Source organism: Cornus florida, unplaced genomic scaffold (genome assembly GCF_030987335.1).
Source record: "Cornus florida cultivar Cherokee Brave unplaced genomic scaffold, ASM3098733v1 CherokeeBrave_3.0.0_Hap2_Chr01, whole genome shotgun sequence".
NCBI classification, from domain to species: Eukaryota; Viridiplantae; Streptophyta; class Magnoliopsida; order Cornales; family Cornaceae; genus Cornus; species Cornus florida.
Window position 1 is genome coordinate 88,947,576 of NW_026775571.1, and position 18,602 is coordinate 88,966,177.

The following is an 18,602-nucleotide window of genomic DNA, read 5'->3' on the forward strand; positions in this document are numbered from 1 at the left end:
TTTCTCATATTGAAAAATAGTTCTCATGATTAACACAATCGGTTGCATTCTAAAATAAAACCGGTTGCGTTTGTTCGAACCAAAAAGACTAAGTCTTTTAAAAGTCAAAATTGAATCCCTCATTTTTTTTTTTTTTTTTTTTTAAACAGAAAGAAGGTTGTGCACGAAATTGCTAAGTTTTCCAAAAGTTTATATGTCTCTCTAAACACCTATATATATTTTTAATGATCTCAAAATCATAACGAATTTTGCAATCAAGTTTTCAAAACCCTAAGAAAGCCATTAAGAGATTTTTGAGAGATTGATTATTTTTCACTTTGAGAATACAAATATTATACACACGAGTGATTTAGGATGTGGTTTTCTTGTTGATTGGAATTTTGTTCGAATCGAAGATCTATTACTACTGGTCATCAAAGTAGATTTGTTCTTCCAACTTAAAAAATTCAGATTGAAGAAAATGAGGAAGAGATCACATTTTGGAGGAGTTAGAACATTTGTGGAATGTTTGTTCATCTATCAGCAATTCTTCTACAAGGATCAATAGCGTAAGCCTAAAGTCGAGAGTGTTTGGATGGGAGAGATGCAAAACTGAAGACGTTCAACAATTGGTTCTTGGTAAAGTAAAAGGGTGTGGACTTGAGTCCAAGTGCATTGTACTTTACTTCAACTATATTGGATCGTTTTGCTCGAGAAAGATTTGAGATTTTTTTTAGGCTATTGGAAGATTTTCTCTAATTAGAATTTCCTCATTAAAAACCTGTTGTCATGCTTTAAACCATATTTTTACTTTTACTTGCATTTTATTGTTGCTTAATAGGTTGATTAATTTAATTTAATTTCAGTAAAATTAATATTTAGCAAAAATGGGCAAATCAAATATATTCGCTCTCCTAGTAAGTTATCTATCTATGCTTTTATTCCATAACCATTCCACCTTCGGCAACTCGTAAGCATAGTTGGCATGATTCCATCTTGGTGTACCGTGCTCTTTTCATCATGCAATTGATAAAATTTATAAGCGAATGGTTTGATTTCGTCTTCTCATCTCGAAGCTTTTTTAATCCAATGTCTGTGGCTCTTCTTGAGACAGCAATTTTTTTAACAGCAACACTAGAGTTATAAATTTGATTAACAAATTAATGGGCAAATTGCACGAACCCTTGTTATGTTTAACTAGAGTTGGGCTACCAACCAAACTCTAATGAATCAACTTTCACTAGCATCTCCACATATGCAGATTTGACGTACATGAATTTTGCATAGAACGGCCCCTCCACCTTGGAATTTCTGATCGAATAACTCGAACATGTTACCATTGTATGGAAAGGTATACACCTCTATAGAATTTTCTAAAATTCTTAATAAAGTGTAAATATTTTATGTATTCTGTTTTGGAGTGTTCTGCAATCTAATTCTAGAATTTTCCGGTTCAATTTGAGACCCTGGTATAGATGTGATTATAAGGATTCTTGACATGTATAAAGAGGTGATAAATGCACTATCTTACCTTCCGGGCTATGAATAAGCAAAAACTTAGAGAGAAAAAGGGAGAAAAAGTAAAAGGAGTAAAGGAATTCAGAAGCTTTTTAGAAACCTGATAAAAAATAATACTAATAAAATAAAGGGTTAATTACAAAGACACCCCTGAAGTTTGATGTATTGACAGTTATATATAACTTAGTTATTTTTTGGACAAAGACACCCCTGCAATAATTTTGATCCAAACAAGGCCTTAAAACGTTAGAAAAGACAAAATTGCCCTTCAAATTTTCAATTCATTTTTATTATAAAATATCAGAACTCATGAAAATTCAAATTTGCCCTTATATATATACATTATTACCCATATATATATATATATATATATAAGCCGAAGGTGTGATGTGTTCAGGTGGCCTAAAGAGACTACATAGCAGATCTTTTTTATATGTACAGGAAAGAGGAGGCTGGGTTAGGAGTACTTAAGAGCAAAAAGCAAGCTGAGAGAGAAGTTAAGAGCTCAGCTTTATCGAAATCCCAAGTATGGCAATCACAACATCATCACAAATCCCTCCAGTCCACCAAAGCATCTCACCATTACAACTTCTTCACCTAAGCACTGATGAAATCCAACTATAGCAGCGTCCTCTTAAATCACCATCAGAGTTGCTAGCCGCCACCACCTTCACCAACGTCGCCCCCACTACGCTACCACACCCAATTCCCCAATCTCTTTCCACCCACCACTGCAAAGCCACACAAAACCCAACAAACATGAGATGAAGTGGAGGAACGGTGGAAATCGATCTCCTTTCAGTCCGGTGATTATGCTCCACGAATCGTTTGATGGCAACACCGTAGACGGAGGCGGCAGTAGTGGGTTTTAGATGATGGTGCGGGTTCAGGCAGAGGCCGTTGCCGGAGAGTATGCTGGAGTTTTTGTTGGCCAGAGGCCGTTGCCGGGTAAATCAGAATTTGAGCGGGCACTGAGGAATCAGTCGCAATTCTAGCAACGATTTTTGGTTCACGATTTGCGATTCGTGCAACGGCTCGATGGCATCCTCGTCAGTCCACATCAATTGAAAAGGCCAACAGCTTCTTCTGTTCGACATATATATATATATATATCGAAGAGATTTATATATATAAATCTGTGTGTTTGTGCAATTGGGATTTTTTTTGTGGGTTTTTCATGAGTTTAATTGCTGGATTTTTGTAGGTTTTTCATGTGTTGAATTGATGGGTTTTGGTTGTGGTGGCAGAGGTTGCAGTGGCGGGTGGAGAGAGAGGAAGAAGGGGTGGAAAAGTATTGATTATAGCGACTGGTGGGTGGTGGTTGCGATGGTGGCTATGGTAGGGTATTTTGGTCTATAAAAAAAATAATTGTATTGGATAAATTGGTAATTGAATGTGTCAAGGACAATAAAAAAATAATTGTTCAGGACCATTGGAATGTCTTTGTTAACTTTATCAAACTAAGGGGGTGTAATCGTTAAAAAATAGCCCAACTTATATAACACTGTCATTACATCAAACCTCAAGGGTTGTTGTTGTAATTAATCCTAAAATAAATAAAAATTTACAATAAAGAACAAATGTGCAACTGGGACCGGATACGTGAGACTCCACCACATCATCGGTAACACTGGCCTCGCTCCATAATTCGAAGAACTCAACACAGTGAGGACTTTGGATAAGACCAGACACAACACTACACTGATAATCACTTTTTTTTTTTTTTTTTCCTCTTCTTCACAACCATCCATGGCCTCCTCTGCAACTTCTCTCTCTACATGTTCCTCTCTCTCCGTCCACACATCTCGTTTCTCTCTCCTCAACCCAACACATTCTCTCTCCACCACCCTCCAGGCCTCCGCCTCCAAATCCTCACCCCTTTTTCATCCTCTCTCCGCCCTATCAAAACCCAACAAATTCAAGCCACTCAAAGCCAATCCAACCGACTCCGATACCATCTTCTTCGAAGACCTCGACCCAGAAGGCGAATTCACCTTCGACCCACCAGAACGCCCAGAAGACTTCATCGCACCACCGTCTTTCGACGACGGCCCACCGGAGACAGAAGAAGAAATCGCAGCCGCGTACGAGGAAATCTACGGTCCAGCTTACAGTGGAGAGACTGTGTTGGGCAATGACATATATGTGATGGACTCGAAGTTCAAGAAAACAACTGGGTTTGGGGGAAAGACCAAGAGAGAGAAGGTGAGAGATGGGTTTGAGGAAAGGGTGATTCAGGTGAGAAGGGTCACTAAGGTGGTGAAAGGTGGGAAGCAATTGCATTTTAGGGCAATTGTGGTTGTGGGAGACAAGCAGGGTCAAGTGGGTGTTGGGGTTGGGAAGGCCAAAGAGGTTATTGGCGCGGTTCAGAAATCGGCCATTGATGCTCGTCGGAATATTATTAGGGTTCCCATGACTAAATATTTGACCTTTCCTCACAGGTATTTGTTGGTTTTGTATTGGGTTTGCTTAAAATGTGTTATAATTTTGAGTATATATGATAAGGAAATTAGTTTGAATTGGAATTCTTTAGTAGAATGTTTATACAGCATATAATGCAATTAGTTTGAATTGGAATTCTTTAGTAGGATGTTTATACAGCATATAATGAAATTAGTTTGAATTGGAATTCTTTAGTAGGTTGTTTAAACAGCATACATATTAGAACTCTGTGATTTTATAATTGCACACTATAGTAGTATTTACTGGTACAAGCTAATTTATCACTCTGATTTATTTCTGAAATTATGGAATTAGTGAACTTCTGAAATATGGGTCGATTTGGCAGTTTTTTCCCATTTCTTTATTTGTGGTGTTTCATATTGATGCTAGAGTAAGAATTGAGTCCTCATTTTAAATTTAAAGAGTTTTGGATGGTCCTGTAGATTATATTAAGAAACTTGGATGAACATTGCAGCGATAGAGAGTAAATTAAAGTTTATACCATAATGTAACACTGGATCCATATTCTTTACTTTTATACTGCATAGAAAGCTCTTATGTTTAGACATACTTGTGCAAACATGAGGGCCTTAGGTTTCGTGTTGGCACATTGTATGCTTTTGAGTGTTATGTCAGAAAGACTGATGGGTTCTTTGAAGGACTGGCAGTTTTTCCCATTTCTTTATTTGTGGTGTTTCACGTTGATGCTACAGTAAGACTTGAGTCCTCATTTTAAATGTACTGAGTTTGGATGGTCCTGTAGATTATTTTTAAGGAACTTAGATTAACATTGCAATGATGGAGAGTAAATTAAAGGGCCGTAATTTGTATGATACTACTGTGGTAGTTTGGATGATGAATGGATTTGAATTGATGAGATTTGAGTTTAAATAAAAGAGTGGCTAATGAAGTTGGATTTGGAAGCCCAAGGGAATGTTAGACTATAGGCATAGGAGATGTATTTTATTACACTCTTTGTAGTTCTTAACTAGGATATTTGCTAGCACGGATTTCAAATATGTGAGTGCACCTTTGTTTGAAACCCATGCATATGAGGCTCTCAAAACAATCTACGGCATGTTGTTAAAACTTAACTAAATTATTAAATCTAAATTTAAGCTATACTCATTTCATAGTTGAATTTAAACCAGTCATTTCAAATTCTTCGATCCTAGAATCATTCCAAGTTTGTTACACATTTGAAGAAGTTCAAGGTACTTTTGCAACATTAAAGGATGTCCTAGGAAATAATCTTAGTATCTAAAATAGGATATCATTAGGGTGCATGAGAGATTGGAATATTTAAAATGCCCAATCAGGTTTGCTTTGCAATGACTGATTTGCTTCCTGTCCTGTTTTAAGTTGTCCGTATAGGTTCCACAGATGCCAAGATCAACATTTTGTTTAAGTTATAGAAATTATGGCTTTTGTACAAATAATGCTAAAGGTTAGCTCTATATTTGGTGACCCAGCACCCTCAATTAACAGGGTCAAAATGGACGATGGCCCTAAGTTATGGCTTTTGGTTTTATGTGCCTCTAAAATATAGGGTATGGAACATTAGGGTCAGTTGTAGGCCAGTCACTTAGATGCTTTCGAGTATCCTATTTCTTTTCTTTAATAGAACCCTATTGTAGATACGAATGTTGTCTTAATCCATGTGCTCTTGAAGGCTTGGATGATCCTGCTTTAGAATAAATGACGTGAACCTGCACAGAACATTAGCATCTAGTTCTTACAGTTCTCCCCCTCCGCTTTTTCTTCTTTTTCCGTCTTTTCTTTTCCCCTTTGAAGTAAAAAGATAAAGTTGTACTATGAACAGATGCACTAAAAAACAGGGGAATCCATGCACATGCGAAGTACGTAGGAAAAATATTTAAGCTCCCTCTATGCAACTTTAAAGTCTTTAAGTTCAAATAAATTGTAGTGACTTCAAAAAGATCCAGTGAGCCAAAACTTTGAAGAATTCAACATTGAATATTTCAACTTATGTAGCAGTATTTCCACATTCCACATTCTTAATTCTAGGCTTATTCCTTCCTTCCAAAGACTCCACATGAGACAAAAAGGTGCTGTCTGCCAAGCAACCCCTTTGTCTAATCCAACTAGCTAGCAGCTACCTGACCATCCCTAGCATAATGCAACAAACTTCTGCCTTATTGCATATAAAACACCAATTAGGGAGTATCTTATCTCTTTGCCCCAGATAATCCAACATCAAGATTTCACAAATGAAATAAAGAAATTACACATTGGAGGACATTTAAGGTTTCGGATGTATTTCCATGGTAATGCAATCCTCTCTCCTCCATAAATGGCTTTGTAGTATGATCTACATGCAATCTGACCATTCATAGTAAATTTCCACCTCTAGGAATCCTCCCTGCCCCACGTAATAAATCATGCAAGGATTTGTAAATGCACACCAACTCTCAATCCTGCAAGGTTCTAAAAGACTGAGGCTTCCAAATCACTTCACCTCCGTAGATTTAACATAATCCAACAGTACTGTCCGTATAACTGAAGATTTTCAAAAGGGATCTGAGAATGATGATGTCTTCAAGGAGGCATCTCCACACCAAATATCATGCCAAAATTTGAGAGAGTGCCTATCTTCCATCACAGAGCTAAGAAACCTAGAAAGTTCTCTCCATCCTTCCTTAACTCCTTTGAGGTCCACTCTCTGCAATGGGTCCCAAATTTTAGTTTTTCTTTAATAAGTAACCAGCCCCAATATTTGCCTCAAGTATTCTCATCCACAAGATATCCGCCATTGGAAGATTATTAGGTACACTTTGGAGCCACAAGATGAAAGCACTTACGCAGCTTCTGGTGAGAAATATAATTTCAAAAGGATTCCGGTAAGGTAGGTGGATTTCTGGATGTACCATGATTTAGCGTTTTAATCTTCTGTTTTGGTCTCCAACTTTGTTAATATATAAGTTTTGATCTACAACATTGGGAATATTTGAGGAAGTTAGAGGACAAATTATCATCTATTGTTAAACAATGGTTAACTGAACTTTGGTCACTGAAGTACCAAAGTATTTTGTCTAGCACAGAGGAAAAAAATGGAAATTGAAGCATATTGTGGGAAGCGTAAATTCTGATTTTTTATTTAATTAGAGAAGGAAGCTTAGTGGAAGATTATATATGTAATTATGATCTCTCTCTCAGAAACATGCGCGTAAGACTTCTTCTATTTTAGAAAGGTATTTAATAAAGTTTATAATCATATATGATTTGAAATAACTTGTTTATATTAGGGGTGCACATGGTTCATATTAGATCAGTTTAAAGATAAGATGGAACCAATCCAGTTCTAATGGTTCCATGAAAATTGGAGTGGAACTGAACCAAATTAAGAAAACTGTCTAAAGTGAACCAATCCAAAACGCAGGACGACAGTTTGGAGAGGTTCAGTTTGGAAGTTTGCAAATTTTTAAAAAATATGCAAAATTGCTATTGCAGTGCAGAAGGCATAGCATCTATATTGCATCAATAACCAGAAAAAACAAAGTATATTTGTACATATATAGTTTATATACAGGACACCTCTCGTCATCTTCTACTTCTACCTGTAACTTTGTTTTTTCTTGTTGTTACAATGTAAAGGCAGACCCAAAAATTTGTGTTGCTAATCGTGATTCATTTTCTCTGTTTTGTGTTTGTGTGTGTGTGAGAGAGAGACTGAGCCAGTGGCAATGGTTCTCCTATTTTTGGAGCCGGGACTGAACTGTCAACCATTTAGAAAACCATATGGATCGGATTGGATCTGATTTGGTTCAAAGGTTAACAGTTCATTTGTGTACCCCTAATTTATATTTATTTTCTTTGTTATTTCACACATTTCTGATGGTGGATATTGTAAGAACCCTTGGATGTGGACTATGTCTTGGGGTTTTAACAGTTATTTGTTTTTCAGTGTCTCTCTGATGGGAGAGAAAAAATTTACCCTTTGTTTCACAATAATGCTTTAGCATGATATGTAGCAAAAGAAACCTTCTACCGGGATCTTTTTGGTGCTTATCTACACCTTGCCTATTTCAAAATTTTCTCTCTTCGGATAAATATAAAGGAAGCTTCTATTTATTTGAAAAGTTAGCAATTCATTTGTGAGACAATTTCAATCCCTTATTCCAAAACCAAATATATCCCAGTGGAGCTTCTTACTTATGCAAAAAAACCCTTTACCTCTGATTACTTTGTTGTATGATAGATGGCCTACATATGATTCTCAGACGTCACACAACATAGTTTGAAACTCTAAAATTTTATCGACTGATTTCATGCAAATTTGCGGTCATTAACTCTGAGCAAATAAATGACAGATCTGACGGTGATTATGGAGCAGCAAAGGTGATGCTTAGACCTGCTTCCCCCGGAACTGGTGTCATTGCGGGAGGTGCGGTTAGGATTGTTCTGGAACTGGCAGGAGTTGAGAATGCTTTGGGGAAACAGCTTGGGAGTAACAATGCCCTCAACAATGCGAGAGCCACAGTCGTTGCAGTGCAGAAAATGAGGCAATTTAGTGAAGTTGCTCAGGAGCGTGGGATTCCAATGGAGGAACTCTGGAAGTGATGGGAAAATGTCATTGTTCTAAGGGACAATCACTGAATTAGGAACCATGATACAGGCTCATCTCACTGTTAAGTCGCGATCCTCGTCTTTTTGTAATTTACCCATTTAATCTCATTCACAATTTCTTGCCTTGTCATTTTTCGTTCAACTGTCCAAATTTCTGTTCAGAAAAACATCACTGTGTTTCTAATTATCTGAGGAGAACATGTTGTATTACATCTTTTAGTTGTCAAATTGTATCATTGGTAGTGGTAGACCACCATGGGACTACTAATCACCTCTCTCTCACTTTGTTTTTGTACCTCTAATCACCTGTCTCAACGAGAGCACAAATCCAAAAGCTGCACTAATATGGGCACATTTTGTTCAAATCCGACTTACTGTTTATATACCATACATTAATCATTGGGTCAAAATTAAAATTCTTTAGGTATTGTCAACAATGGTAGTGCGGGGTATAGTAGAGCACCTCATAATCCGCCACTGGACTATGGGAAAAGTTTCCGGGAATGGCACGACACATGGAGAGGGCATGGCAAACGCTATTAAAATGAATTTAAGAGAACATAACAAACCACTCATTCACTACATTTTTTACCAGTTACAGACGCTCTAAATTGCAAAAGTTCAGAGATAAAATACAACCAATTCAGAAATGAATCCAGTCCATGAAAAAAAGTGACATTACCCCGTTCTGGTCCACCACAACAGGATTTTGGGTAAGGAAGACTTGAGATTGACCTAACCTTTGGAAATAACAAAGTGATTGCTTTGAGTCCCGAACTGGTACCAATGGCATCGCCTATATATACATATACATGAATGTATATGCTCTGAAAATAGGATGATAGAATGGTGGTAGCCAATACTTTAATAAATCAGAAAGTTATTGCAACTTTTTAGAGAATTTTTAAGCATGTTTTTAATCGATTACAGGTGGGGTGTGTTGGGGGTGGGTGGCAAATTACGACACGACACGAGTTTAAAAAGTTTGGGTTTGATATAAAATGATTTGAGTCATAAAAAGTCAACACGATTAACCCGTTTACTTAACCGTGTCGAGTTAGGGTTGAGGGATTCAACTTGTGTAATCCCGTTTATGACCCATTTAACTCAACATGTTATAATCGTAAATATAACATATGTAATATGTTACCTGTTTAAATCCAATTACTATGGATGGATTTTAAGTCATTTCAGCATAAACCTCGTCTATGTCTTATTGCCTTACGATTTTTCTTTTTATTTTGAATATTTGAGTTAATTATGACAATTTTTTTCAATTATTTACTATTTGATTAAATATTAAATGTCTCGTTTTGATAAACAGGTCATTAAATGGGTTAACACGTTTACCTATTTAATGAATGGGTTGGGTTAGTGTTGACGATTATTGACATGATTATTAAATGGGTTGGATTTGATTTTACCTATTTAGTATAATCCTCTTACATTGGCACTACTCACAAACACGAATTGCCACCTCTAGGTGTATCTTGTGCGCGCGCGTGTATGTGTGTGTGTGTTTTTATTACTAATTTTTTATAGCCTAACGAAATACTCTTTAATTCCTTCCTTAGAAAGGTTGCTGGAGTGGTGCTCAATGGTAACTGGTGCTTATGAAGATCAATCTTCTCTTTAATTTTTTGATGAAGATTTTGCAGTTCTCTCCAACTTTCTAAATAGAACATTTATCTCCCAACTTCTTCCCTCTATGTCTGTGATTGTGAATAGTGAAAGAACGTCGTCGGTGGCCAAACTGGAGGTGACTGGAAAAGGAGGTGCCTTAACAGAGGATTTTTAATAAATCAACCTTGGAAGTATTATGCCCACTCTCAAAGTTCTCTTGGGCATGGCAGTATGGGGGCAATGTGACGAATTTCAAGAGATGAATTTTAAGTATGATCAACCATACTAAAGATGCGTGGAGAATTTGTCACTGGCTAAGCACTGCCAAAAGGCAAAAGCCTGTTTTTCCGCAAACATAAACTGAGTTCTTCATGAGCATCACTTATGCAATGGTAAGAGTAAGCAGATCATTCCACTGTACCAGCAGAGGGAATGAACTCAACTAACTACCAACACCTAGGGACTCTCTGTGTTCTACTTCTACTGCTAACTACATGCTAATTTCGTCAATCGCTATCTTAGACTCCATCTGGTGTTCGGTGAAACTAGATTGTTGAAAATAGTATTGGTGTTTCAAAATAGGTAACCTATTTCCGCCCCCACACATTCTTGAACCGATGAGAAGCATTCCTCATTTCATTTCGGAGTTCTGCTTTCTACGTACAATTCACATTCTAAATCATACAAACTCTTTTAACTTGATACTTACTGATGTTATAATCAGAATGATAGCAGCCTCATCCAACACTGCAAAGAGCCTCTGTTGACAAAAAGAGAGATAATAACTGAAGGCACAGCCTCCATCATACACTTGAAAAGTAGTCCCATGGTACCTCTCATCAGAGTAACACTTCATAAATATCATAGTTGTGCCAACATTAGCACCAAGTATATCAATTTTCTTCGAACAAGTCATATATCTTAATTAGAGGCATGAAGAACAAAAAAGTCTAATCAAAATTATTCTAAAAACAAGACTTGGAAAATCTCAAGTCAAACAGAAGTATAGTTGCCAAAAAAAGATCCAAATTTATATAATTGACAAACAGACTCAGACCAGCAATAAATCGCTGAAGGGCCTGTCTCCAAAATTCTAGTTGCTGAGAAAGAGAGAGAGCAGTGCCCAATAATCCGAATTTATTTTATATGTTTACATCTGCCTATAAAGATTTGATGACTATAAACCATGTATCATGCATACCTGTTTCCTCAATAACAAAAGAAGGTGCGATCATCATAGCTATGGCTTTATTCCCGGTGATGCAACTTCAAGCAGCATTATTCATTTTGTCTTGTACCCCAAACCCAATAAAATGTAACCCAACTCAAAAAACCTCATCAAATGCCAAATCTTCCATATGTACACACGCGAGAGAAAGAGGTCTCATTTCCACAACTTCACATGTTGGTCATGACTTGCTGAGGCGATATATTCAGTCGCATTAGAATTTGCCAATGCAGCGATTATACCATTGTGTGCAGCAACTGTCATAGTTTTATTGCTCTCAGTTGGATTCCACAATATAATTGACTGCAAGAACACTCATACAGTAAGATTCCACTACACCATAAAACCAGAAAACATCATTATGTACATAAACCATAACACTTAATAAAGCTGGAAAAATGCAGGCAGCAGGCATCAATTGATAAAATCTTGTCCCTACTTACTAGCATTAGATTGCAAGTGTGACCCTTGCAAGTGTGACCCTTGAACTTTAGGGTTCTTTTGTACCACCTCATCAAAATAAGACTTTAAAAGATGCTTTTCGGGTAAAACTTTTTGTAGGAACACAGACCTTTCATAAAAGTATTTAAGCAAAAGAAGATCCATATTCATGATAAATTGAAGCAAAAAATTGCTAATGTAAATACAAGTAGGTCAAGAGATGGGATACAGATAGAACTACAGTAGGCGATATCATTTTTTTCATACTGACAGAAAATACTGAAAACTATTTCCTACCCGGATTTGTTCAGGCTTTACTTGGTTTTTATAAACAAGTTCATGTAAAGAAAGTTCATGGAAAATTTCCTTGTTGCTTCAATTAACTCAAACGTATTTGTAGCAGATCCTCCCGTCACGCTCGAACCCGTGCACATACCTATTGGAACTCATCTTGATTGTATTTTGGTAGTTCATTCATAATTATTGTAAGAAGATATTGCATTAATGTAGAGCCATAATATAAGTTTACAATTATTGGAAATTCGCTTACTCACAATTTTCTGATTTTGGCAATTATTCCATCATATATATGTCTTTTAGCATATCTAGTTGTCACTGCTTTTTTTTTTTTTTTCTAAAGCTCACCATATCATATCTTTAAGAATCCCATCATAGAATTTCTCCAAATTCATAAAAGATATATATAGATCCTCTAACTCTCTAAATCATTTCGTTTGGTCTCCTTAGTAACTTCCACTATTGACTTGCCTGCCGTAAATCCGTATGAATTATCAGCAACTGTAGTTTTATGTCTTCTACAGTATGATAGCATGACCCATTAACATTGAATATTCCCTTCTTTTTTTTTATGTTTAGATACTAAAATACATTTGTGCCATTCATCATTCATTTTTTATTATTGTTATCCTATTGGATAATTGTCGTCCAAGACACGCCATCATCACCTAAATACTTTACAAATTTTAATAATATTACCATATGATCCTAAATCCCTTCCTGTTTTCATCTTATACATTCTTACCTCATGCACACTAATCTCGTGAATAAAAAAAATTGAGTTCCCTGATGTCCCTAAGGCTACAATATTCTTCTTAAAAAAAAAAACCTCTCTAACAAGATCGACAAAAGTATAACCCCAGCTTATTATTAGGACAAAAAGTACACTGATTATGTTAAAGAACAGTAAGTACCTGGTAACAACCAATAACAACTAGTAGAGAGTATCCAGGATGGAACGAGCATGATTCAAACTTATTGCCATTAGAATGAAATTCATGTATGCATTTTCCACCCAATACAGTTGACCACACTCTTGCACTATCCTCACTGACAGAGGCAATGTACTTCCCGCTTGTATCCCAGCAGACAGAGCGGACTTCTTTGACATGTCCCTAGAAAATAAAAGAGAACTTAAAAAATTCACTCTAAGCTATTAATAATTAGCATTCAAAGAATTCGGCATCTCAACACATGTTAGGAAGTATAATCATTCCATCTGAAATGCAAAGTGTAACACCACTTCACCAGGCATACCTCCAAGTAGTACTGGAGGTTGTTAGTCTCAACATCAATTAAACTGATACCATTTCCTGCAGCGGCAGCCAAAAGGTTGCCAATTCTAGGCTGAAATCTAACTTGTCTTGTAGCTCCCTGCAGTAATTTGGAAAGGAGATCCATGTAAGGCTTGCAGGAGAACACAGAATACCAAATACCATCTTCAAAGGAGAAGGATAAGATGGAAATTTTTGTCAGCATAACTACAAATTATTCATGGAAATGTAGGACTGAAAAATACCATGTTATGAAGTGTAGGATTGTGAGACGAAAAGATTAAAAATATATTCAATCTGTTGAATAAAGCTGTACATTAAAGCTAGGCATCAAGTTGAAAAACATAGTATCTTGATGTTGAATTGTTGATTACAATAGTGCCTTTGAATGCATTCCAACTCATAACAAAACCAATTTCCAAGAACACAAAAACTAGCTTTCGAGAAGCAAATGTAGAGGGCTCACTTATCAAAAAAAAAAAAAAAAAAGCAAATGCAGAGGGCTCAATTCCTTGAGGGGGAGGGGGGGTGAGTATCAACTAGGAGAAAAAAAAATGTAGAGGGATCAATACATAAGGCCCTTCATTAAGCAAAAAATCTGGGCCATCTCCATTAATATTACTAGCATTGATCAGGCATCACCAAAATTTGACAATATTATGGAAATGAGTTGCGATAACAAAATCACAAGAAGTACTCAAATGGTTTTCTATAATCATATATACTGACCTTAGAGATGCGTGTGCAAACACTTTGTTGAACATTCCACAGCCGAATCTCATTATTACTATCACAAGAACAGAGGAGATCCAAATTATTTGGGTGGAAATCCAATGACATTACTTGTTCACCATGCCCAAGAAGCATAACTGGCAATTTGCTTGGCTACAGTATCATGGAAATGGAATAAATAAGCATATATTATCTCCAATAAATTGAAGAGAGGGAGGGAGGGAGGGAGGTAGAAGGATGCATATCCCAAAAGATAAATCCATATTTAGAATAAAAAACACCAATAGTAAGTATCTCATCAACCACCCTTTTAGATTTTGTCCAATGTGTTTGCATTTCCAAAGACATTACAACAAAACATATACACTCAACAAAGCCAACAAAGGATATATACTCCACAAAGCCAACAAAGCACATATATTCAACAAAGCCAGAAATCCAACTACTTGAGATCTACACAGATCTTTCACTATTCAGATCTACCTAGAATTATGTCTTTTGTAGGTTATTCAGCATTAGTAATTAATACTCTTTTTATCTCTGTGAACACTAGGGTTTGAAAGAAGGAGACCTCTGTCCTCTTCTAAAACAGTAACATCCTAAATACATAAAAACATAAATGTGTTTCTACAAAAACAAAAAAATCTCTTTCCTTTATTGGTACAAGACAGTAAACAAAGTGAATCCTGAAATACCAGCAAAAAAGGAACCTAATAGCATTATCTTACCCTGCAAAAGGACGGTATGTGTTACCCCCAATCAGGAGAGGTTCCACACAAGAAAAAAAAATGTATCAGATATTATGGAGAAAGTGAAAGAACATATTGCTGTCAAGTGTAATGCCTTAGAAATGTTTTTGGAAGCAAAGAGGAATTATCATGACTTGTGCCATTCCTGGCGTGGGATCCAATTCAAGAAATTCTTGGCTATTTTTAATGTAAAATCTCACTGAGTTTCTTTCTATCTCCGGTTATTTTATAAAGGAATTAAAGTTCAATTTGGATGTGTGTATTTTTATTTTGACGATCATAGTGCCATGAAAAATACTAGATGAGAAATTGCGGATTTTTGGGACACCTAGTACCCTTCACCAAACATCTTGTGTTAATACCCCTCAACAAAATGGCACTGTAAAACGTAAAAATGGCATTTAGGCAAGCTATCTCAAACCTAAATGATCCTTATGCATGCTTTAAGGAAATTTTGGAGAGATGTTTAACTGCTTGTTAACTTATTAATGGCATGCCTTCCTCTATTCTCAAAGGACAATCTCCATATTCTTTGCAGTGGATTTGATCTCTCCACATTCTTTTGATTACATCTGAGTTATTTGAAGAGGTTTCTCACAGAGCATTTACCCTTAAGCCCCCAAAGAATTTAGATGTGGTCGGTCCACCTATGCTAATGGGAGAAGAAACTAAATGGATGGACAATTTATATCAAGATATTGTCTGCTTAAAGGAAGTAATTTAAAGAACCCGGAAGAGTAGAAGAAAAATGTTGTGGCAAAATTGAGCAATGAGACACAGTACACAGCCATAACACACACACAAACAACATGTCAGTGATATGGTAAAATCTGTTTTACATGAGATAGTATCTACAGTGAGCAGTGATAGACCCATGAGAATTTTTTTGATAAACAAGGCACCATGTACATTGCTAGTAATACCCTAACGCTGCGTTTCATGAGCACAAAATATATCTAAATATGTTGCCATTCTGTGAGGGACTTAGTCATGAGTCAAGAGATGGCTTATGTCAAATCAAAAGCTCAGATGGAGAAAGTTATACCAAGGCATTGAGAAGTATTCATTTTTCTGAATTTTGTAGTTAGCAGAACTTAGTATATATCTATGCTACAGCTTGAGGAGAGTGTTGGGAATCAGTATAATAAGTAATAAGGTGTTGGGGCCTTGTTATAATTGTTATAATTTATGAACAAGCCTCTCTCTCTCTCTCTCTCTCTCTTCTCCTTCCTTCCTTGTATTCTTCCTTTCTTCTTCTCCTTTTTCTTTTTCTTCTTCTTCACACTTCCATTAAAAAAATATTCTATTAATTCCTATTACAATATTAAATGGTTGGCATTAAAATAAAATTAATATATTACTTTATTATATGTCAACTATTATGTAAGTATTCTATTATTTTTCGGTTTTCTTGGTTCTCCAAAGCTTCTTGTTAGTAGTATTAATAAAAATTCAATTTTCTATTGGTAACATATTTATGTACTAAGCATTATTTAGTTAATAACTGGGATCGACAAATGCGGACATCATTCCTGTTCTGGAAGTAAGGGTGCATACCAAACATGCGATCCAGGCGAAAAGGAAATAAGCTTTGCATTGTAGCCTCAACTACTGCTAAGCAAACAAAACAATCTTTCAAAGGCCACTTCTATCCTCCTTGAGAGCAGCACTTAATCTGGTGTAGTTGGCTTCAAGGGTAATCTTTCATTTGCCTTTAATCTATGTGTGTGTGAACGTTGAACATTGTAAATATTAGTTAAATTTCAAAGAAAAAAAAAATCTATTGAAAATTTTTCATAAAATTTACAGTACCTAGCAAATAACCCCAACATTCAGAACATTTAATCCAAGTACTTAAAAGGAAAATTCAGCCAATGCCTTCAGTATATATTGGAGTGTTGTTTTAACTTTCATTTTTCAAATATTGTGTACCTTTATATGTGTAAGAATACGAATTAACTAAAGACTCTGCTTCCTAGTATATATTGGAGTCTAAGGGAGAGAATACACATCTTTATTCCATGACAAAATTGATGTTGATATATGTGTAAGAATTTTACTGAAGAATGTTATATTACATCTGCAGAATGGTGAAGTGGCTATAAACACATATGAATACCATGGACTTTTGTAGGCATTTGAAACATCGGGTATATATGAATTTTACAGTTTCGACCACTGATATATTGACAGCCATGAGGTCACATCATAAGATTGACACGGTGTGTCTATGTGACAGACATAACTTTCCAGAATTAGACACTGGACGCTATATGTATGTGCTAGTGAAGTTGTAACAGTGAACTTGGTGTCTATATCCACCGGCCATGTTTGTGTGTCCCTAGAGAAGCAGTAGCCGAATAATGAAGAAAATAAAAACATCATAATAGATTTTCACAGCAAAAGAATACAACGTGTTTTGACAAAAAGATTTACACTTGTAGACTGCAAATATTTCAAGTAATTATAGATTGAAACTCCTGTAGGTGCCAAACAAGTATCAGAAATGTGTTGCCACAGACGTAAAGCTCACAAGTCACAGCCACCACAATTGTTGATAAGAAGTGTTCAGATAACATAATAACACAAGTTTGAACAATATTAACAAAGAAACAGCAGCAACTGAAATTTCATCTAACCAAGGAAAAAATGATTGAAAATAGAATAAAGCATCTATCTATGGTTGCTTAAAAAAGAATAAAAAGACCAGGAGGAGAATAAAATGTAAAACTCCGCCAAAAACAGGCCCTTAGTGGCAGTTTGCTCAGATAACGGAAATGAAACTGAACCTTCTATGACAAACAAGAAAATAGAACTTTAAGAGGAGATCTTTCAAGAAAAAAGTGACAAAAGCATCAGAAGGAAATGAAGAGATGAAAATAGTTACTCTGGCTGCATCCCATATTTGTACAGTTCTATCAAAGGAAGATGTAGCAAACACAGTTGAATGTGGTTTAAATCGAACATCTGTGATGATATGGGAATGTGCTTCTGCAGTATTAAAGATATTAAAACTGTCCATGCTCAAAATTGACACCTGGTACAGAAAAAAGAAATTAAGTCTCGGCTCAAGAGAAGAACATTGAGAAAATCTTTAAACAAAACACTGAAGATTGCTATCATCAAACCTTCTTCCCGTGCCCAGCACTAGCTAAAAACTGTCCCTCTGATGAGAAATGGCAGCATAGGACCTTGCTTTTGCTCGGGTGGAAGCTACCAAACTCTTCAAAAGAGAATCCTGCTGGATAACTACAAATAATTATCTTGCAAGTATCGTAATCTGAGCTGAGAATAGCACACTGAATCCTGTAGTTATCCTTTCCTACTCCATATGTTCTATATTTTAGTAATACCTTCTCAGTTCCATTACATATAATAGAATAAAGTTCGGCATATATTGGCCACGAGTAAGTGCTAGTTATCTTCTCAGTTGTTCTGCACTGCACCCCCTGTCCAAAGCTTGGTGGGAAACATGGAGGTTCAAAAATCAAGCACTCAAGGTACCAAAATTGTTTTGTACTAATTAACGCAGTCCTAGTGTTCTGGTTACACCTTAATTTAGAGCCTACACATCTTGCTAAGAATTTCATGGTAGAAGCAATATTACGCACGTTTTTTTTTCATTGGCAAGAAACACACGCACGCCACTCGCACACCCACTTTACCCCTTTGGGGACTCGAATCCTCACCATCCACCTTGGGAGGTAGAGGAGATACCACTAGGCCACAAGG

The 18,602-nt window shown here is 36.2% G+C and overlaps 2 protein-coding genes across 2 annotated transcripts in view; one reads left to right on the forward strand and one right to left on the reverse strand.

The window, feature by feature from the left end:
* Positions 1 to 3,120: 3,120 nt before the first annotated feature.
* Positions 3,121 to 8,808, forward strand: LOC132305319 (small ribosomal subunit protein uS5c). Its single transcript, XM_059802981.1, has 2 exons — positions 3,121 to 3,938; positions 8,271 to 8,808. The coding sequence occupies exons 1-2, from the start codon at positions 3,247 to 3,249 to the stop codon at positions 8,518 to 8,520; spliced, it is 942 nt and encodes a 313-aa protein (XP_059658964.1). The 5' UTR covers positions 3,121 to 3,246; the 3' UTR covers positions 8,521 to 8,808.
* A 2,247-nt stretch (positions 8,809 to 11,055) lies between these two features.
* The window catches only part of LOC132277074 (transcriptional corepressor LEUNIG_HOMOLOG-like), a 35,949-nt gene continuing 28,402 nt past the window's right edge, over positions 11,056 to 18,602 (reverse strand). Inside the window, exons 12-17 of the mRNA XM_059778801.1 lie at positions 17,999 to 18,111; positions 17,758 to 17,907; positions 14,119 to 14,274; positions 13,373 to 13,489; positions 13,030 to 13,230; positions 11,056 to 11,680 (exon numbers count right to left, since the gene is read on the reverse strand). Coding sequence (XP_059634784.1) covers positions 11,534 to 11,680; positions 13,030 to 13,230; positions 13,373 to 13,489; positions 14,119 to 14,274; positions 17,758 to 17,907; positions 17,999 to 18,111 — 884 coding nt within the window. The 3' untranslated portion in view covers positions 11,056 to 11,533. The remainder of the gene's footprint in view (positions 11,681 to 13,029; positions 13,231 to 13,372; positions 13,490 to 14,118; positions 14,275 to 17,757; positions 17,908 to 17,998; positions 18,112 to 18,602) is intronic.